The following is a 22,453-nucleotide window of genomic DNA, read 5'->3' as shown; positions in this document are numbered from 1 at the left end:
CCCAGCTAATTTTTGTATTTTTAATAGGGATGGGGTTTTGCCATGCTGGCCAGGGTGCTCTCGAACTCCTGACCTCAAGTGATCCACCCACCTCAGCCTCCCAAAGTACTGGGATTACAGGCCTGAGCCACTGTGCCCAAACTGAAGTTTTTTTTTTTTTTTTTTAGTGTGTAATTGTCTATTTTTTTCATTTAGATTATTTTGTAAAGACTTAGGTGTGCTTGCTAGTGTAGTTTTCCCTGTAATCTGTGGATATATCATTTTATTTAAAATTTTCCCAAAGGAAAAAGAATTTCATAAAGAAGTTTTTTTTCTCTGCAGTTCTCTCTTTCTAGTTAGATTACACAATTTTTTTTTTTTTGGAGACCGAGTCTCTCTTTGTCGCCCAGGCTGGGGTGCAGTGGCACAATCTCACTGGAACCTCCGCCTTCCGGTTCAAGCAGTTCTCCTGCCTCAGCCTCCCAAGTAGCTGGGATTACAGGTGACTGCCACCATGCCCAGCTAATTTTTTGTATTTTTTCATAGAGATAGGGTTGTGGGGGGGAGGTTTCACCTTGTTAGCCAGGATGGTCTCAGTCTCCGATGAACTTAGGAGATCAGGGCTGCAGTGAGCAGTGATCACACCACTGCACTTCAGCCTGAGCAACAGATCGAGACCCTGTCTCAAAAAAAAAAAAAAAGAACAAGATAAAATAAAAATAAATCACCTTTAATATTCTGTAACTGATGCATTTGAATTGAGAAATCCTTATAAACATGTTCACCCACTGTGTACCCACAAAAATTTTTTTAAGAAAATGAAACTCTTTTTATCCTAATTTTACACTACCTTTGTATTGCTTTCAAAGGCAGTATGATTATCTTCAAATCAGTATGACTGAGAAAGTCGTTACTTTATTAGTTTCTTAGAGGTTTTTTGATCAGAGAAATAGGAACTAGTAAAGAAAATAAAGATGAAATAATTTTATGTATTTACGAAGTCAAGGTTTAAAAAATGCTCATAAATTTAAGAAAATCTAAAGAATATATGTTTTTACATTTTTAGGGATTAAAATAAATTTATCTCTTTCAACTTTTGTATATGTTTGAAATATTTTTTCTTTCTTCCCCAAACCTCAAAAGTATATACGTTTGAAATTTTTAATAATAAAATATTGGAAAAATATATTAATCTTGTATTTTACTTTTTTAGTTTGTTCATTCAAGTATTTCAATAAAATAGATGAATAGGCCGGGCGCGGTGGCTCAAGCCTGTAATCCCAGCACTTTGGGAGGCCGAGGCGGGTGGATCACGAGGTCAAGAGATCGAGACCATCCTGGTCAACATGGTGAAACCCCGTCTCTAAAAATACAAAAACATTAGCTGGGCATGGTGGCGCATGCCTGTAATCCCAGCTACTGAGGAGGTTGAGGCAGGAGAATTCCCTGAACCCAGGAGGCGGAGGTTGCGGTGAGCCGAGATTGCGCCATTGCACTCCAGCCAGGGCAACAAGAGTGAAACTCTGTCCCCAAAAAAAAAAAAAAAAAAAAAAAAAAAAATAGATGATTACTCCATATTCTTAAAGAGGTTTTAAAATCTTTTTTAGTGAATGGAAAGTTGGAAGAATTTCATCCAGTCATTTCTGTTAATGAAGTATATCACAAAATGAAAACCTAGTAGAAATGAACAAAAGGTAGTTAACTGAACTAATCCATCTTTGTACTACACTTGGTATATAAATGAGGCTGTGTGGCAAATTGAACAGCAGGCCTACTTTGTGTCCAGTGCATAGCTTTCATTTACAGTGGAGCCTTTGATGTTAAACACTGTTGGAATTATTTTTTATTTTCCGCCACTTACCTCTGTTTTCTTTTACAGCATCCACCCGTTTTGTCAAATGTGAAAAATGTCATCATTTTTTTGTTGTACTATCTGAAGCAGACTCAAAGAAAAGTGTAATTAAAGAACCTGAATCAGCAGCAGAAGCTGTAAAGTTGGCATTCCAGCAGAAACCACCACCTCCCCCTAAGAAGGTATAAGTCGTAATTAAGCTCCACCTTACAAGTATTTTATGTTGGAAACATTGCATTGCTTCCTTCTTCCAAGTTTACATTGAATCCTAATACTAGTATCTAAACAAGTATTATAGATTCATAATATGGACCATATGTGCCTAAATTTTTATTGCCTTTTGGAATTTAGATATGGGGTCTGTTGCTTTTTCCTATGTCATGATTACTGTATTCAGTAGCAGTGAACTATAGCTGGATAATTATTAAAATGTTAACTTGTTAATTAAAGGTTAAAGTTAATCTGAAATAATATCTTTACAATAAAGTAAGCAGCTTTTGATTTATTTTGTTCGTTTGGGCCCTTAAATAACACCAGCCGACTGGGCGAGGCGGATCATGAGGTCAGGAGATTGAGACCATCCTGGCCAACATGTTGAAATCCCATTTCTACTAAAAATACAAAAATTAGCTGGGCATGGTAGTGTGCACCTGTAATCCTAGCTGGAGGCTGAGTCAGGAGAATTACTTGAGCCTGGAAGGCAGAGGTTGTATGGAGCCAAGATCATGCCACTGCATTCCAGCCTGGTGACAGAGTGAGACTCTGTCTCAATAAAAATAATAATAATAGTTACACCAGCCTAGGCTGGTCCACTTGACTAGCCTTAAAAGAAAAAAAAAAAAGCCTACAATTGTCTCCCTTAAATTGGTGTATTGTATGGTAAAACAGCCTTCAGTCTAACAATATAAGCAAGTAATTATTTTCATGGCCAGTGTGCTAGTGATGCTCCTTACAGCACTGTGGCTTTGGTAGTGTGGACTCTTTTTAGGAATCTCAGGTAGAGTATGATTTGGTCCTGTGAAACGTAACAGAATGTACCATGGCTCCATTGGGTGCTTGGTGTGTGCTTTTTGAGAACGGGGAGCCCTTGTACCCTGGCTGTGTGCTTTCTGTTCTGGCTGTGTCTCAGATGTTTACACACTTAGATTATTTATCACTGCCTCAGTGTATCTTTTTCTACCGTGTTTAGATAGCAGTGCATTTGTCTCTACTTCCAAATATGCTGTGATAGATTTAATGTCATTGGTATAATTTGCTAGGAATAAAGATGTTTAAAACTATAATAAAATGTATGTGCTCAACAACTAAAGAATTTGTCATGTAAAAATAATGGGGCCAGGTGCTGTGGTTCATGCCTGTAATCCCAGCACTTTGGGAGCTCGAGGCAGGCGGATCACAAGGTGAGGAGTTCAAGACCAGCCTGGCCAACCTGGTGAAACCTTGTCCCTATTAAAAATACAAAAATTAGCCGGACATGGTGGCAGGCGCCCGTAATCTCAGCTACTCAGGAGGCTGAGGCAGGAGAATGGCTTGAACACAGGAGGTGGAGGTTGCAGTGAGCCAAGATTGTGCCATTGTATTTCCAGCCTGGGTAACAAGAGCGAAACTTTCTCAAAAAAAAAAAAGGAAAATACAGCTATTGGGCTTCATGTTCTATATGAATTTGTGTAGACTTCAGGCACCTGAGTTAAAATTCCAGGCAGTTCAACTCTTTTCAGGAGTTTGTAAATTATTTATTTTGAATCAGGGTTTCACTATGTTGCCTGGGCTGGAGTGTTGTGGCATGTTCATGGTTCATTGTACCCTCAACCTCCCTGGGCTTAAGTGATCCCTCCACTTCAGCTTCCACAGTAGCTGGGACTGCAGGCGTGTGCCACCATGCCCAACTAATGTCTGTAGAGATGGAGTTTCACCATGTTGCCCAGGTTGGTCTGCACCTACTGAGCTTAAGTGATCCATCTGCCTCAGCCTCCCAACTTTGTACGGGGATTACAGGTGTGAGCCACCATACCCAGCAGGTATTGGTAAATATTAATTCACCAACCACTTCATTTCTATTCACTAAAAACTTAAAAAATTTACCTCAGGTTCCAAACTGTTAGCAATAACCAACTATACAGTAGAGCTTTAGCTTCTATTAAAAATAAAGTTTTAGGGCAGGGTCCTGTGGTTCATGCCTATAATCCCAGCGCTTTGGGAAGCCAAGGCAGGAGGATCACTTGACCCCAAGAGTTCAAGACCAGCCTGGCCAACACAGTGAGACCCCTGTCTCAAAAAGAGAAAAAAATATATTTTTGGAAAATTTAAAAAAAAAAAAAAGAAAGTTTTTAGAGTCTCATTTAGATAAATGAGTAGCTTTAGAGTTAATATCTGAGAAAAAACTAAATGTATTAAAACACAGAAACTGATAGTGTAATGGCTTTTGATTATATAATACCTGTTTCTGAAAAGGGTTGTTTTATAATGTTATCCTTATGAAGAATATTATTCATTTGATAGGTATAGATTTATTTTAATGATTTATATTAATGTTGATACTTTTAGACCCATGGTGGCATGTGTATGTATTCTGAATTACTTTAATACTAACTTTTTATTAAAAAATTAAAATCGATAGCATTGTTTATAGAATAGAAATTAGTATGACACTAGTAGAGTACAATTAGACTTTGTTAAGCTAGAGAGCAAATGAATTGTGTTTTTGTTCATTTAGTGCTTAGGGCCTCTGAATCATTGCTATATAATGTATCATACCCTTGTCATTTTGTTTTTAATGAGAGAGTTTGTTCAGATTTAAAACTGTAAGCAAATATGCTTAGCATATAACTTTTTAATTGTGTGCTCTTACAATAGCTCATAGTAAATTATTTACACCTAATTATTTTTCAGATTTATAACTACCTCGACAAGTATGTTGTTGGCCAGTCATTTGCTAAGAAGGTGCTTTCAGTCGCTGTGTACAATCATTATAAGAGAATATATAATAATATCCCAGCTAATCTGAGACAGCAAGCAGAGGTTGAGAAGCAGACATCATTAACACCAAGAGGTAGCATATTTGATAATTGACCTAAATAGAGATTGCTATGCTTAGAAGTAGTTTTTATTTGTAACTCCTCACTTTCTTCTTAAAATGCTTTTTATTTAGTGCAGCATGTTTTTTTTTTTTGAGTTGGAGTTTCCCTCTTGTCCACCAGGCTGGAGCGCAATGGTGGAATTTGGGCTCACTGCAACCTCCGCCTCCCTGATTCAAGTGATTCTCCTGCCTCAGCCTTCCCAGTAGCTGGGATCATAGGCATGCGCCACCACGCCCAGCTGATTTTTATATTTTTAGTAGACATGGAGTTTCACCATGTTGGCCAGGCTTGTCTTAAGCTCCTGACCTCAGGTGATCCACGCCCAGTAAAGCGTAGAATTTTTCAAAGTGCAGGTTACTTCTCATTAGTGGATCATGAAATCATTTTAGTAGGTTGCTAGCAGCATTTAAAAAAATTTTGATAGGTGTGAATAGAAAATACCAGAATACATTAACTTATAGTTAAGGTAAATATTATTTCTTAGGCCGGGCACTGTGGCTCACGCCTGTAATCCCAGCACTTGGGAAGGCGAGGTGGGCAGATCACTTGAGGTCAGGAGTTCAAGACCTGCCTGGCCAACATGGTGAAACCCAGTCTCTACTAAAAATTTGAAAATTAGCCAGGCATGGTGGTGCATGCCTGTAGTTGCAGTTACTAGGGAGGCTGAGGCTTGAGCCTGGGAGGAATGGCTTGGGAGCCTGGGAGGAATGGCTTGACCCTGGGAGGTGGAGGTTGCAGTGAACTGAGATTGCACCATTGCACTCTAGCCTGGGTGGCAAGACTCCATCTCAAAAAAATTAAAAAAAACCAGCTAATGTTTTCAGTTATGCGTGCATGGGTTCTGAGTCACAAAAATATACTGCTTATTGAGGGTCTTAGTAAAATATGTTTGAAAGCCACTGGGCTAGAAATTGAGACATCCTTTTTAAATTACAGATTTCAGCACAACCAATTCCCCGTGAATGGAGCTTTGCAGTGCTCTGTGCAGTTCTCCTGGGTTCAGGATACAGAATTTCATTTGCCTGTGTTACAGATGTGTACATAAAAACTTAATATATTCAGCATTTGTTTTTCTTTGGGTCCTAGCTACAGAGTGTGTTAAGTTTAAGGGCAAATTTGTAAGTGATTCAAAGTACAATTTCTATTAAGGATAGGTTCTGATATACCAGTATACTGTATAATCTCAATTTGCTATGGATAACGTATATTAATAGAATGATTTTATTAAAAACATTTATGGCCGGGCGTGGTGGCTCAAGCCTGTAATCCCAGCACTTTGGGAGGCCGAGGCGGGTGGATCACGAGGTCAAGAGATCGAGACCATCCTGGTCAACATGGTGAAACCCCGTCTCTATTAAAAATACAAAAATTCAGCTGGGCATGGTGGCGCGTGCCTGTAATCCCAGCTACTCAGGAGGCTGAGGCAGGAGAATTGCCTGAACCCAGGAGGCGGAGGTTGCGGTGAGCCGAGATCGTGCCATTGCACTCCAGCCTGGGTAACAAGAGCGAAACTCCGTCTCAAAAAATAAATAAATAAATAAATAAAAAATAAAAACATTTATGAATAGAGTAAATGAAAATAATCTAAGTTTTTGTGTTGTTGACCAGACAGCTCTGATTTTGGCCTACATTCCATCATTTTAGATTCTTTTAATTATCACCGTACAGTGTGAAAAGTTCTGCTAAGTACTTAAATTTATAAATCTGCATTATCTTTGATTGCCTTTAGTAGCTACTAAGTGTGTAATTTATTTCAGTGAATACAGTTGTTCACTTGTTGAACTTATGTCACATAACTGCAAAATAGTTATGTGATGGTATCAGTTATTTTTAGAAAGTACAAGTCATAACTAATGGAAGACTTGGAACTTTTTGAAACTTTTTTTTTTTTTTTGAGACAGTCTTGCTCTATCAACAGGCTGGAGTGCAGTGGCACAGCCTCAGCTCACTGCAGCCTCCTCCCGGGTTCAAGCGATTCTCCTGCCTCAGACTCCCGAGTACCTGAGACTACAGGCAGGTGCCACCATGCCCAGCTAATTTTTTTGTATTTTTAGTAGAGACGGGGTTTTTTGGCCAGAATGGTCTTGATCTCTTGACCTCGTGATCCATCCACCTTGGCCTCCCAAAGTGCTAAGATTACAAGTGTGAGCCACTGTGCCCGGCCCCACCCCTTTTTTTTTTGATGAAAATTTTTATTTTCTTCATAGCATTTGCTCCTGAAGGAACTTTTTTTTTGAGACGAGGTCTCACTTTGTCACCCAGGCTGGATCACAACTCACTGCAGCCTCAACTTCCCAGGCTCCAGGGATCCTCCCACCTCAGCCTCCCAAGTAGCTAGGACCACAGGCATGTGCCACCATGCCCAGCTAATTTTTTTTTTTTTTTTTTTTTTTGAGACGGAGTTTCGCTCTTGTTACCCAGGCTGGAGTGCAATGGCGCGATCTCGGCTCACCGCAACCTCCGCCTCCTGGGTTCAGGCAATTCTCCTGCCTCAGCCTCCCGAGTAGCTGGGATTACAGGCACACGCCACCATGCCCAGCTAATTTTTTGTAACTTTAGTAGAGACGAGGTTTCACCATGTTGACCAGGATGGTCTTGATCTCTTGACCTCGTGATCCACCCGCCTCGGCCTCCCAAAGTGCTGGGATTACAGGCGTGAGCCACCGCGCCCGGTCCCAGCTAATTTTTTTTGTATTTTCGGTAGAGATGGGGTTTGCCATGTTGCTCAGGCTGGTCTCAAACTCCTGGGCTCAAGCGATCCACCTGCCTCAGCCTCCCAAAGTGCTAGGATTATAGGCATGAACCCCTGTGCCTGGCCTGAAATCTTTATTTTTATAAGGTCCAAATAGTGCTGATATTATGGAGCAAAACTTTTTTTGTTTTCATCAGTCAACCAATAAATATTTAAGCTATTCTAAGTGCTGGTGGAGCAAATAGTTACATTTATAGCATGAGGGGCTTAAACTCTTACTGAAGACTTATGTTATTATGCCCTTATAATACATATCAATTTTATATTTGACAAATGTGAATATTAGCAGCTGGACAACTATCATTATGCATGTATAATTTATTTCTATATTTCTTTTAATATAGAAAAGATACAGTGTATAGATAGACTGATAATATAAAAAGCTGAAAACAATGTTAGTAAACACATCCTTTAATTATATTGGGAAGAGGACAGGAGGTAGGATATTCATTGTTTGTTCCCCCAAGGTAAACAAATATGTAATATTTTCGTCCTCTTTCTTAGAGTTAGAAATAAGAAGACGGGAGGATGAGTACAGATTTACAAGTAAGTGACTTCAGGTCCTCCTCTGTAATCATTCTTCCTTTTGACATTTATTTCAGTGAAGTGTTTCAGCAGTAACAGTGATAGACATACATGTATTTGCTTGTGTATTACCAAGAAAGATACATCTTATCTAAATGTGTTTATCATACATCATGGCATATATAACTTTGCAATAGTTTTTCTTTTCTTGTTTTTTTTTGAGTTGGAATCTCACACTGTTGCCAGACTGGAGTGCAGTGGCGTGATCTCGGCTCACTGCAGTCTGTGCCTCCCAGGTTCAAGTGATTCTCCTGCCTCAGCCTCCTGAGTAGCTGGGACTACAGGCACATGCCGCCATGCCCAGCTAATTTTTGTATTTTTAGTAGAGATGGGGTTTCACCGTGTTGGGCAGGATGGTCTCGATCTCTTGACCTCGTGAACTGCCCTCTTTGACCTCCCAAAGTGCTGGGATTACGGACATGAGCACTGCGCCCAGCCTTGGAATAGTTTTTCATAGCTAATTTGTGTCATTTCTATATGTTGGGTTTTTATTTTTTCTATCAAACTACAATTACAGTTGGCCTGCTTCTTTTGGATCACAGGAATTTGGGGGAGGCAAATTATTTTCTAGCTACTCTTTGCCAGAAACCACACTGTTTCTTTTTTTGGTATTTATGAAACTTACAGTCTTACAGATGATGAATAAGCCTTAATTTACTGTTTCCAACCCTGGATTACCCCTATAAGCGATGGTCCAATGGAGGGTGTGGAAGGATTTGATACACCAAGGGGAGTGGCTTTTCTAATGTCTTCCACCTATTCCTTTGGAGGTGGACAGAGTTGCTGCATAGAGGGTGGAAGTTCCAGGGATATCATAGAAAGATGCACATGGCCTTTTGTTTGAGTAATTGAAATAAAGAAAATTAGCTAATTTGCCTTTGAACCAAGTAGTATTATAAATCCATTATTTGAAGTGTACGATGTATAGGATGAGCCATGAGACTATAACTTGTGTTACCAACTTGGGCATTACATTTATCACATGTAATAAAATTACATTATCCCTAGTTATTTTTTATCTCCAGTTATTTTTAAGTTTATGGAAATACTGATTATACCATGCATGGTCAAATTAAGAAATACAGTAAGTGCAATATAATTTATATTTCATAATGAAAAAACATATTCATATATGCAGTCAATACCATACTCATAAATTTGTGTTGATGGCTAGTGAAACTATACTAAATTGGTAAAGAAATCCTATAGTGCATATTTTGAAAGACATGTCATGTAATATATGTAGTGATTTAATGTTATTTAAATGTTAAGTAACAGTACTAAAGAACTTATGTAAAAGCAATTTGTAGTTATATTGATTGACTTAAAAACAAGTATTTCAAAGCTTAACTTTATTGTCTTGTACAGTTTTGTTGTGTTTTATGTGGGATTTTAAGTTTTAAAGTTAGGTTGTTAACTAACACTGACTGGCCTGTGGTATTAGACCCTAATATTGGTCTAGGGTTTTAGACCAAAATCATGTATAATAAAAATTAATTCTTTTAAATCCCTTTGCAAGTCAAATTTTGGAGACCACCATACAACTTCTAGGAAGACTGACACACTCGACTTTTTTTTCTCCATCTTTTTAATACAGTGTTGTTTCTTAAGTTGAGCACCAGATGAAATACTTGGTTTGCATTTCAGGGCTATGTTGTATGAATAGTTAAACACTAGGGAAATTGTAATAATAATAGCAGATTCTTCTATAACACTTAGAAAACGATCTGTCAGGCATTGTTCTGAGTGTTTTACATATATTAATTCATTGAATTACCTCAAAAGCCATGAGACAGAAACTACTGTTTTCATTGCCATTTTAGAAATCAGAAAACCGAAGCACAGAAATTTTAAGTAGCTTGTCCGTGGCCACACAGCTGGTGAGTTCTGTGCAGCTAACTGCCACACTAGCCTGCTTGCTCGTGGTCGTCATTTTAGAGAGCTGTGCTCACACAGTGAGAGATGCACGAATACGGCCTAACGGAAAGATTAGTGGAGTTGTCTCACGTTTGCTCTAAGGCGTATACTCGCAAAGTGGGATGATAGGCGTCATCTGCATTATTTGAATTATTTCTTTTTTTAACTTAAATTATTAAATAGGTTAAATACATATATTATGTGGCTCCACTGTAATTAATATGCCTCTTGCAGTTTTGTTCATTTATTCGCCCAAATTGTGTGTGTGTGTGTGAGAGAGAGAGAGAGAGAGAGAGAGAGAGAGAGGGAGAGAGAGAGAAAGGAGTGAATGACAAGCACCTGCTGGCCTTGCTTATCCCAAGCTACATCTAAATCATTCTTTTCCTTTGGGCAGAGCTAAATTTAGCCACACTCCTTCCTATGTTATCACAATCCCTAACCAGATTTTGCTGAAAATAAAAAAAATACTTCGCTAGTGACCGTTTAACCTCATACAGCAGACTGAGTTTTCTTGGTTGGTATGCATTATAATGAAGCACACCATTGTGAATTTTTCACTAATTATTAGCCCTCAGAGGTAGCACAATTTAATTCACATGTTTATGGAATTTTTATTATTTTTGATGAATAGAATAAACCCTTTACATTAACAATGAAGATAGTTTGAAAGTGACAGCCAGATGGAATAGGACCATGATAATAGATATGTCTGCTGAACTATTATTTTATCAATTCAATTAAAATAATCCATTGGAAAGTCTGATTTTCTTAACCCATTTCTTAGAAAATAAAATTTAGGTCTGGCACAGTGGCTCACACCTGTAGACCCAGCACTTTGGGAGGCCGAGGCGGGTTGATCACCTGAGGTCAGCAGTTTGAGACCAGCCTGGCCAACATGGCAAAACTCCATTTCTACTAATAATACAAAAATTAGCCGGGTGTGGTGACGTGTGCTTGTAATCCCAGCTGCTTGGGAGGCTGAGGCAGGAGAATCACTTGAACCCAAGAGGCAGAGGTCGTAGTGAGCCGAGATTGTATCACTGCACTCCAGACTGGACAACAGAGCAAGACTCCGTCTCAAAAAAAAAAAAAAAAGAAAATTTAAAAATAAATTTAGAAAATATAAACAAGTATGCTACGACGACAGGTACTCAAATACGAAGAACCAAGAACAATCAGAATGTTTACAAATCTGGATAATCTTTCCCTCAGCCGAGGGAGAGTGAGAGTAAAGGTCATTGTTGTAGGATCCTGGTCGATAAACTGATGTTTCACTAGCAGTGTCAGTCACAGCTAGTTAAGTGTTATGTCTCTAATAAAGGGACTAGAAAGATCTAGTACAGGTCAAATAAAATTAGAGATTTAGATAGTGCCAGAGACAGTGAGATCTACCATATTTGGTTTCTCTAGTAGATTTTATTGATTATGAAACAGAAACAAAAAGTTTATATGACTTGCCCTAGATCATGTAGCTTCTACTTAGAGACAAAGGAAGGTGCAGAGCTAAAGCTTTGTAACTCCTGGCTCTGCTCGTCCATTGCACTGCCTTCCCTTGGGTGAAGGAGTATTCTTACATATTTATATGAATAATGACATGAAAAAAAAATCAGTTTCCTTTAAGGTTCTTTATATAATCATTGTGTGCTATGTGTTTGTCACTAGATAATTTGAGATTTTTCTTCTTTGTAGGAAAGACAATGTCGGAATACTTAAATTTTTCTATATAGATGTTCAGTTTTAGATAAAAGTTTTTATGGAACTTCATTTTCAAGTAAATTCAAATGAAGCTCAAGTAATTCCTTTGGTATTTTTTTCAGAATTGCTTCAGATTGCTGGAATTAGCCCACATGGTAATGCTTTAGGAGCATCAATGCAGCAACAGGTGAATCAACAAATACCTCAGGAAAGACGAGGAGGTGAAGTATTGGATTCTTCTCATGATGACATAAAACTTGAAAAAAGTAATATTTTGCTGCTTGGACCAACTGGGTCAGGTAAATAACTTGCTGAGAAAATTTACTACTCATTTTAAAAATCAGAATATAAATGATGGTATAATCTATATTTTGTGATTGAGGTATTATGGCTTTTGAGAAGAAAATCTAAGGCCTGTTGTCTGGACAGATTATCAGTATTCCTGCATAGAACACAAACTGAATTTCAGACGTTGGTGTTGCCCATCAGGCCAGTCCCTAACATTTTTTTTTTTTTTTTTGAGACGGAGTTTCACTCTTGCTACCTAGGCTGGAGTGCAATGGTGCGATCTCAGCTCACCGCAACCTCCGCCTCCTGGGTTCAGGCAATTCTCCTGCCTCAGCCTCCTGAGTAGCTGGGATTACATGCACACGCCACCATGCCCAGCTAATGTTTGATGTATTTTTAGTAGAGACGGGGTTTCACCGTGTTGACCAGGATGGTCTCGATCTCCTGACCTCGTGATCCACCCGCCTCGGCCTCCCAAAGTGCTGGGATTACCGCCCGGCCGTCCCTAACATCTTAACAGGAATAATAAAATAAAAAACAACTATATCTAAATAATAATAGATCAGATGTGGTAACTCACACCTGTAATCCCAGCATATTGGGAGACAAAGGTGGGAGGATCACTTGAGGCCAGGAATTTGAGACCAGCCTAGGCAACATAGCAAGACTCCATCTCTACAAAAAATAAAGTATTAGGGTGTCGTAGCACGTGCCTGTAGTCCCAGGACTTGGGGAGGCTAAGGCAGGAGGATCACTTAAGCCCAGGAGATTGAGGCTGCAGTGAGCCATGATCACAGACTACACTCCAGTCTGGGTGACAGAGCAAGATGCTGTCTCTAAAAAAAATAATATCAGAAAAAGGAGGTAGCAGTTGACAACTTTTTATTATATACTACTAAAATTTATTTTGCATTTTTATTTGAAAAATTGTGTTCCAGTATATTTTTAGTAAACTTTTAGTTACTGTTTCTGTTTGTAGGTAAAACCCTGCTGGCACAAACCCTAGCTAAATGCCTTGATGTCCCTTTTGCTATCTGTGACTGTACAACTTTGACTCAGGCTGGATATGTGGGTGAAGATATTGAATCTGTGATTGCCAAACTACTCCAAGATGCCAATTATAACGTGGAAAAAGCACAACAAGGTATGTTTTCAACATGATCTGTCTCCAGATTTAGTATACTGGGGAATCAGTCCAACATTAAGAGACAATATAATTCCTAATTTGAGTCAAGGACTAAAATTCTGTAATTACATAAAAGTACCTATGTTACATGATTTCTAGCATACTGATCAAGGGCCACATAGTTTGCTTTGCCTTTTTGTCACTAAGCTGGCTGGTAGGGTAAAATCAGGCCAAATTGTCTGGGCATGGTGGCTTACGCCTATAATCCCAGCATTTCGGGAGGCTGAGGCGGGTGGATCACAGGGTCAGGAGATTGAGACCATCCTGGCCATGGTGTAACCCTGTTTCTACTAAAATACAAAAAATTAGTCAGGCGTGGTGGCGTGTGCCTGTGGTCCCAGCTACCCGGGAGGCTGAGGCAGGAAAATCACCTGAACCCGGGAGACGGAGGTTGCAGTGAGCCAACATCGTGCCACTGCACTCCAGCCCGGCGACAGAGCAAGACTCTGTCTCAAAAAAAAACCCAACAAAACAGGCCAAATTACTATCCTATTAGATCTTTAATACTACCATTGCTTTTCTTGTTTTAACTCCCCTCAAGACTCCTAATGCTTAGATTAAGACAGGGCAGGGCAGGAGCAAGGGTGGAGGGTACCAGATGACTCTAGAAACAGTTTAGCCTGTTGACCTACAGAATGTCGTGGATGCTGCATTGCTCCTTCATCTGTCATCTGTTCTTGTTTACCTGAAGAGTCTGTTCAGATTCCTTTAAGACAATATAGGTGGGAAAGAGTAATCTAAAGTTTTGCTAATACTAGCACTGCAGATACCTCCTGCTTAGATAGTATAAAGAATTCATATACATTAGTGGGGCAAATAACTCTTGTCGAGATTTTATTACTATACCTAAATATTATTCTATAAAGCAAATTACAAAGCAGTTGTACAGAATGATGGATGGGAGAAATAAAAGTGGATTTTTATAATAAGCTATTGCATATGTTAAGTATGAAAGATCAAATAACCTTGCTGTCTAGCTGCCTAGTCTTTTAAAGCTGAGGCTATCTTGTGTATATATATTTTTCATATTATAAATAGAATCCTCCTTAAATTATAGGAATTGTCTTTCTGGATGAAGTAGATAAGATTGGCAGTGTGCCAGGCATTCATCAATTACGCGATGTAGGTGGAGAAGGCGTTCAGCAAGTAAGCAGTTGAATATTTTGTTCAAGCCCACTAAAAGGAAGGGAATACATCAGCTTCCCAAATATTGTACGTTTGGTTTCACATTCAATTAGATTCTGTTTTATTTCTTCCACCCCCAAACTCCACATACCATTTTGAAGTAGTTGAGATCCTCAAAGAAAGTTGTTGACAATTTGAAATAACAAATTACCTTGTTAGGAAATTTAAAATATTTCGAAGAACAGAAAAAATGAAATTTAATCTTTGCTTTTTTTTATTCCTTAAAGGCTCAGTTCAGCATTTCTAAAAGACTCTTGAAGAAAGCTGTGATTCTAACTAGACATGAATGAACTATGTACATGCTTCTTATTCCTTCCAATTAGTTAAAAGATAGGTATAAAATAGTATTTAATGCCTCGTAGAGCCATAATTGAAGCCACAATGATCTATTGGCCAACTTGACCTTTTAATGGTAACTAGTTATGACATAAACTATTACAGGGTGAGGAAAATTGTTTCACTTTTTGACAGAGACGTAGAGAGGTATAATCACAGTGATGTGCTGGAATTTTTTTTATAAAACCATCTCCACATATAGGTAGTCTCAAAGTTTAATACTATAACTGGAATAGAATTTTAATTTATTTGAAAGATATGTCATCAATTTCTTATTACCTGGCCCCGCCTCCTAATAATACAGGGCTAGGATTTCAACATACAAATTTGGGGACATTTACATATTCCTACCATGTTTGAACCCCATTTTATACAGTCCTAATTCTGCCTTTATGTCAGAATTATGTCTTTACTATCAAAAACAACCTCTTAGGTTGACTTTTCCTGAATTACAGTGCATCAGGAGTTCTGTAACCATTTCAAATAAATTCATTATTAATGTGATAAATACATTAAATTTTCTTATTATAGAAATATGAGAGTTTGATTAGTTATGTTCATTGACCATAATCACATTGTTTTCCCCATTGAATCCTATTGTCTAAAGTATAATAAATAATGCACTTATAAATATGGTGATGCTGTAAATCATTTGTTCTTTAGGGCTTACTAAAACTACTAGAAGGCACAATAGTCAATGTTCCAGAAAAGAATTCCCGAAAGCTCCGTGGAGAAACAGTACAAGTTGATACAACAAACATCCTGTTTGTTGCATCTGGTGCTTTCAATGGTTTAGATAGAATCATCAGCAGGAGGAAAAATGAAAAGGTAAGTTTTTCTTAGGGGTTCCTAGAAGGATAGAGCATTTAAAGAATGTACACTTAGTTTCTATTCTCATATCTGCGGGCTACCAGTCACCGTTTCTTAAGAGTTGGGTTTTCTTAGAGCATATCAGAAATATACAGGACCAGGCACAGTGACTCATGCCTGTAATCCCAGCTCTTTGGGAGGGGCTGAGGCAGGTGGATTGCTTGAGCTCAGGAGTTTGAGACCAGCCTGGCCAATATGGCCAAACCAAAGAAAAATGTACAGTAAGTCCTCACTTAATGTCATCCCATAGGTTCTTGGAAACTGCAATGTTAAGCGAAAAACTAATTTTTCCTTATCAATTTTATAAGGAAATGATATTGGATAAAATGACATTATTGGAGGACATGTTGTACGGTGTTTTGCTTAAAGTTGGAGTTTCCAAGAACCTATCAACAATGTTAAGTTAGGATCTAAATATCATCTATATATGAGCATTTTGTTTGTTTGAGATGGAGTCTCGCTCTGTCATCAGGCTGGAGTGCAGTGGTGTGATCTCGGCTCACTGCAACTCTGTCCCCTGGGTTCACAAGTGATACTCGTGCCTCAGCCTCCCAGGAAGCTGGGATTACAGGCATGTGCCACCACAGCAGCAAATTTTTGTATTTTTAGTAGAGACGGGGTTTCACCATGTTGGCCAGGATGGTCTTGATCTCCTGACCTTGTGATCTACCCACCTCGGCCTCCCAAAATTCTGGGATTACAGGCATGAGCCACTGTGCCTGGCCTGTATGGGCATTTTAAAAGTGTAACTTGATGAGTTCAACTTAATATTTTATCTAGGGAGTTCATTATTGGAGTTGCTGCATCAGTAAAATTTCTGTTCATTCCCCCTGCCCAACTCACTGGAGCCCAATAAAGTTTATCTCCATTGCCCTTGCTCATAGAGTCTACCGTAGATCACTGCTGACTTTCACAAATGGAGGGGAGCATTTTGGCAGATGTGGGAAGGGTTGTGATCCCACCTAGTTTTATAGGTGTTTCTTCTTAATGGCCTCTACTTCTAATTGGGTCTGGGACTTGTTTCTTCATATCCTCATAATACATGCCCAATGCTAATTTTTTGATTGATTACAACAAAATGTAATGTGAGAATAGTGGCAGGAAGCCCAGAAAACACCTGTATTTTCCATGGTTTTTGTAGTTTGCATGATAGTCCCAAGTGATCACTTTAGTGTTTTATAACATTCTATTTGAAATCTGTATGTCATAGATCAGCTGTCTTCTTGGCCTTAAATGTACTAGTAGTTTAAGTAATAGTTTAGTAGTAGTAAAAAATAATAATCATAATTATAATGCTGCTAATGGCGTCGTTGCCCATGGTCGTTCCTTTGCCTAGCCTAGGTGGGGGAATGCTTAGAAATACTAACCGTGCCACGTAATTATTGTTATTCTTCAGTACCAAGCCTTATTCAGCATAGATATGGTTAGATTTTTATTTTTCTGCTAATTTATGCAAAATTTCAACAGCAGCCAAAACATAGCTTAATATGAAAATTTGTTTTCTGTGTCATTGAAATTCTGCATAAATTAGCTTAACAAATTAGAAGAAATTATTTCTTTGGGGGATGTGTGTGTGAAAGAAAGATAACCTTGTATTTGAAATTCTGTAAAAGCAAAGACCATGTTCTAATATTTATTTTTAATTAATACTTCTTTATACTTCCAAAAAGGATTTGCAGCTAGAAACATACAGGACAGAAGATTTAAAAATAATGTCAGAAAAAGAAGCAGAAATTTATAGAAGGAAGGTTTAAGTTGTAGTTCTGTTTTGTTGAGAATTAGGTCACTCCATTTAGCTGTGAACTTTATTAATGAAAATTAGGGGAGCAATCATGGGCTTTAGTTCTTACTACCTTGACTGAAGCAAGCTCCGTATGCCTTCCATGTGCTCTAGTTTTTATTACCTGGCCCCACCTCCTGATAATACAGCATTAGGATTTCAGCATACAAATTTGGGGACACTTAAATATTCAGTCCATTGCAGACAGATTTTTTATTTTTATTTCTATTTTTTGAGACAGAGTCTCACTCTGTTGCCCAGACTGGAATGCAGTGGCGTCATCTCAGCTCAATGCAACCTCCACCTCTGAGGTTCAAGTTACCCTCCTGCCTCAGCTTCACAAGCAGCTGGGATTATAGGTGCACATCACACGTGGCTAATTTTTGTATTTTTAATAGAGATGGGGTTTCACCATGTTGGCCAGGCTGGTCTTGAACTTCTGAACTCAAGTGATCTACCTGCCTCAGCTTCCCAAAGTGCTGAGATTATAGATGTGAGCCACCATGCCCAGCCTGCAAACAGATTTTTAGCTTAGGCTATGTTTGCACATATCATGTACTTCTCCTGTTCTTTTAACAAAAGCCGTATGACATGGCAAAATTAAACTTTCTGAGAATTTCCTGAAGTACAGTTCTTTTATGTTGACTGAAGCAAGATCCATATGCCTTTATATACCCAACCTTGTTCAGCAAAGTTAGCATTTATTTTTTATTTTTTTGAAGGACTATGACTATGCAAAAGTTAGCATTCTTGTTTGATGTCATCCTTACATGTTTTTAAATAAAATCTAAATTATTCTAACTCATAGGCCGATGTATGCGAACCAAAATCATGATCTTGGAGGAGTCATGATTTAGCAGTGACTTAAGACACTTAAAGATAATTTTCTCATTAGGTTGCTTGTAGCTCTTTTTTTTTTTTCTTTTTTCTTTTTTGAGACAGAGTTTTGCTCTTGTTGCCCAGTCTAGAGTGCAATGGTGCAATCTTGGCTCACTGCAACCTCCATCCCTGGGTTCAAGCAGTTCTCCTGCCTCAGCCTCTCGAGTAGCTGGGATTACAGGCATGCGCCACCACGCTTGTCTAATTTTGTATTTTTAGTAGAGACAGGGTTTCTCCATGTTGGTCAGGCTGGTCTTGAACCTCTGACCTCAAGTGATCTGCCCGCCTTGCCTTCCCAAAGTGCTGGGATTACAGGTGTGAGCCAGCATGCCTGGCCTGTAGCTCTATTTTTATAGTTTTTATACCTTTGAACTCATCTAAGTCTTGAATAAACCCTGCAACCTTATTATCTGAGTTCTAAGGGACTTCTAGCTCTTACTTATCTGCTTTTACTAGAATTCATTCTTTGAGAGTTGGTTATTATGTAGTGGTTAAGTTCTCAATTCTGAAGGCAGGCAGACCTGAGTTCAAATTCTGACTTTGCCACTTACAGCAATAAGACTTTGGTCAAGATATTTAACCTCTCTAAGCCTGTTGTTTTCCTTTGTAAGATGTAAATGATAATAAAACCGTCTTCACAGAGTTGTTGCAAAGATCACATGAAATGGGTATGAAAAGTATTTAATAAAGTATCATTTGATTCTACCATTTATAATATGCATCATTTCTTTGGCAGTATCTTGGATTTGGAACACCATCTAATCTGGGGAAAGGCAGAAGGGCTGCAGCTGCTGCAGACCTTGCTAATCGAAGTGGGGAATCAAATACTCACCAAGACATTGAAGAAAAAGATCGGTTATTACGTCACGTGGAAGCCAGAGATCTGATTGAGTTTGGCATGATTCCTGAGTTTGTGGGACGGTTGCCTGTGGTGGTTCCATTGCATAGCCTAGATGAGAAAACACTTGTACAAATACTAACTGAGCCACGAAATGCTGTTATTCCTCAGTACCAGGCCTTATTCAGCATGGGTAAGTGTGAATTGAATGTTACTGAGGACGCTTTGAAAGCTATAGCCAGATTGGCACTAGAACGAAAAACAGGTGCAGGAGGCCTTCGGTCCATAATGGAAAAGCTGTTACTAGAACCAATGTTTGAAGTCCCTAATTCTGATATCGTATGTGTGGAGGTTGACAAAGAAGTAGTAGAAGGAAAAAAGGAACCAGGATACATCCGGGCTCCAACGAAAGAGTCCTCTGAAGAGGAGTATGACTCTGGAGTTGAAGAAGAAGGATGGCCCCGCCAAGCAGATGCTGCAAACAGCTAAACTGTAATACTGCTGTCCTGTATATACAGCTTTTCCTTCTTTTGTTTAGGATCATAACTGTCTCTGCAGTCTGATATTAAAGGCATTGGATCTATCTGGGATATCATACATGGTCAGAGAAGCCTTTAGGAAAAGAATCAGATCATGTATATTATGGTAACATCACATTGATTTAACAGAGGACGTTATATGGACTTCAATGACGCGGTATTTAGAGATAAAATGTACATTATTTTGGTTCAGTTTTTTAAAAAATATGCTTTAACAAAATTCTTAGGAATTCTTTTAGGCAGTGAAGGTATTGCAAAACTGTGGATTTTACAATAATGTTACTCTACAAATGGGAAAATAAATTCTTTAAAATTGAATATTGAGATACCATTCTTTAGTGTTACCTTTTTTACTCACATGTACTTCTGAAAATATTGGAATTTTATTCATCTTAAAAATTGGACCAGGTAGTTTTCAAGTAGTTAAAAATTACATTGAAAAATACCCTGAAGAACTATATTTTGATAATTGATAATTGGTTTAGCTGTATTACTTGTCTTCTTATCTGCTAATGCATGACACTAACCCCAAATGGTTCTGTAAAAAAGGCTATTTTCTTACCAACTTGTCTGATATTTACCATCTTTTTTAAAGATGGAGTCTCGCTGTGTCCCAGGTTGGAGTACAGTGGCTTGATCTCTGCTCACTGCAACCTCCACCTCCCGGGTTCAAATGATGCTTCTGCCTCAGCCTTCAGAGTAGCTGGGATTGTAGGCATGCACTACCCCGCCCGGCTAATTTTCGTATTTTTAGTAGAGGCAGGGTTTCACCTTGTTGGCCAGACAGGTCCCGAACTCCTGACCTTGAGATCCGCCAGCCTCGGCCTCCTAAAGTGCTGGGATTTCAGGTGTAAACCACTGCACCCGGCCTTATTTACTATCTTTAATACATTTTAGTACTATGGGCGAGTACACAGAATTGAAGTCTGCCTTAAATCTTCAGAAAGATACATACCTATTTTATTTCTTTGAGACAGAGTCTTGCTCTGTCACCCAGGCTGTAGTGCAGTGGCACAATCTCAGCTCACTGCAACCTCTGCCTCCCGGGTTCAAGCAGTTCTCATGCCTCAGCCTCCTAAGTAGCAGGACTGCAGGTGCGTACCACTACATCTGGCTAAGTTTTTGTATCTGTAGTACAGATGGAGTTTTGCCATGTTGCCCAGGCTGGTCTTGTAACTCCTGAGCTCCGGCAATACAGCCACCTTGGCCTCCGAAAGTGCTAGGATTACAGGCATGAGCCACCACATCCAGCCAGGAAGATACATATCTAATTCTATAAGTAGCATGCAGTATCAATCATAGTAACAGCCATGTGCTGACCTAAATCAAATTTCCTGATACTGTGTACTTAACCTGAAGTACTGAACTAGTTTGTTGGTTTGTTTTGCTTTTTGGTGCTGAACATTGGTCTAATTCTTTGGCTTCTTAGAATGTTAAAGAAAATGTCTGTTTTGCCATCAGCTAAAGTAAATGTGTTCACACTAACATATAAGTTAATAACCTTCATTATACAAGAAAGCTAAAAAGTGGTGGGATATTTGGGGTCTTAATGAAAATTGTATCATTTCCATAGATACTAAAATGTGGGTACCTTTTTTTTTCTTTCCTTCTATAATGGTGATACAAGTTATATATTCAGTTTAATCTCATTTGAAATTGTTTAAATCAGAGTACATGTAAATATTCTTTTTTTTGTTTATAGACTCTTGTACTTTCCTTTTACACAGTTTTTCTTTGGGAAAAACTTAAGCTATTAGGAAATTCTAAATCTTGTGGATGAAGAGTTGGGCTTTCTATGATAGAATTAATAAAAGGGATATAAGGTATTCATGGCTGGGGTAGGGTCAGAAATGCACTTTGTTTTACAGTGTGTTAAGGCTGGTTGCTGTGGTATGGAGCAGAAACACTGTCCTCCTTGGCCTCCCTAGTAATGGTTTGAGTTCTCCCCAGGAAGTCTTACGTATTATAAGTTTGTTCATGACCTTTCCCTTATAGCATCATTTTCCTTTTTGTAGAGTGGAAATCAGAGTAGCTGCTAAACATATTCAGAGTAATCTTCCAGAAGTGGACTGGGAGGCATTTTAGTCGCAACAACTTACATTAGGCTTTGGAAGTTGTTAACAAAGCATAATCGATGTTTTTAAATCAAACACAATTTGTATCTTGGAACTTACATTTTGACATTTGAATAAAACAAAAAGACTAAATGAAAGCCAACGTGGTGGTGTGTCCATACGGCAGTGGTGCAGGAGCATTCTGCATTGACAAGCACAGCCAAGCAGTGCCATTTTTAAAAGGGCACAGATGTCATATGAGCTGCTTCATTCTAGGGATTGGTTAATCCTTGGGACTTCCATATCAGATAAATTCTAGCTGTAGATTCCACAAAGTTTGTTTGTTAAACATTTGTCGAAAATCCTACTTAAATGTCCCACATGGAACTTGACACTAGGGACACAGACCAAAGCTTTTCAGGAATCTTACGGCCGGGCATGGTGGCTCATACCTGTAATCCTAACACTTTGGGAAGCTGAGACGGGTGGATCACGAGATCAGGAGATTGAGAGCATCCTGGCCAACATGGTGAAAACCCATCACTACTAAAAATACAAAAAAAAAAAAAAAAATTAGCTGGGCATGGTGGCGCGTGCCTGTAGTCCCAGCTACTTGGGAGGCTGAGGCAGGAGAATTGCTT

General features: G+C 38.7%; 1 protein-coding gene across 2 annotated transcripts in view; it reads left to right on the top strand.

Annotated features, from left to right (window-relative positions):
• CLPX (caseinolytic mitochondrial matrix peptidase chaperone subunit X) overlaps nucleotides 1-20,082 on the top strand; it is a 37,541-nt gene extending 17,459 nt beyond the window's left edge. The window contains exons 4-11 of one of the 2 annotated variants that reach the window (XM_032250978.1): nucleotides 1,859-2,013; nucleotides 4,721-4,880; nucleotides 8,165-8,206; nucleotides 11,980-12,156; nucleotides 13,125-13,289; nucleotides 14,389-14,477; nucleotides 15,516-15,680; nucleotides 19,118-20,082. In XM_032250978.1, the coding sequence (XP_032106869.1) occupies nucleotides 1,859-2,013; nucleotides 4,721-4,880; nucleotides 8,165-8,206; nucleotides 11,980-12,156; nucleotides 13,125-13,289; nucleotides 14,389-14,477; nucleotides 15,516-15,680; nucleotides 19,118-19,708 (1,544 nt within the window). In that variant the 3' untranslated portion in view covers nucleotides 19,709-20,082. The remainder of the gene's footprint in view (nucleotides 1-1,858; nucleotides 2,014-4,720; nucleotides 4,881-8,164; nucleotides 8,207-11,979; nucleotides 12,157-13,124; nucleotides 13,290-14,388; nucleotides 14,478-15,515; nucleotides 15,681-19,117) is intronic. The other variant, XM_032250979.1, reaches the window with a different exon arrangement.
• The last annotated feature ends 2,371 nt before the right edge of the window (nucleotides 20,083-22,453 follow it).

Source organism: Sapajus apella, unplaced genomic scaffold, assembly GCF_009761245.1.
Source record: "Sapajus apella isolate SASKATOON/1434 unplaced genomic scaffold, GSC_monkey_1.0 scaffold74, whole genome shotgun sequence".
Taxonomy (NCBI): Eukaryota; Metazoa; Chordata; class Mammalia; order Primates; family Cebidae; genus Sapajus; species Sapajus apella.
This window is presented reverse-complemented; position numbering and strand designations above follow the sequence as displayed.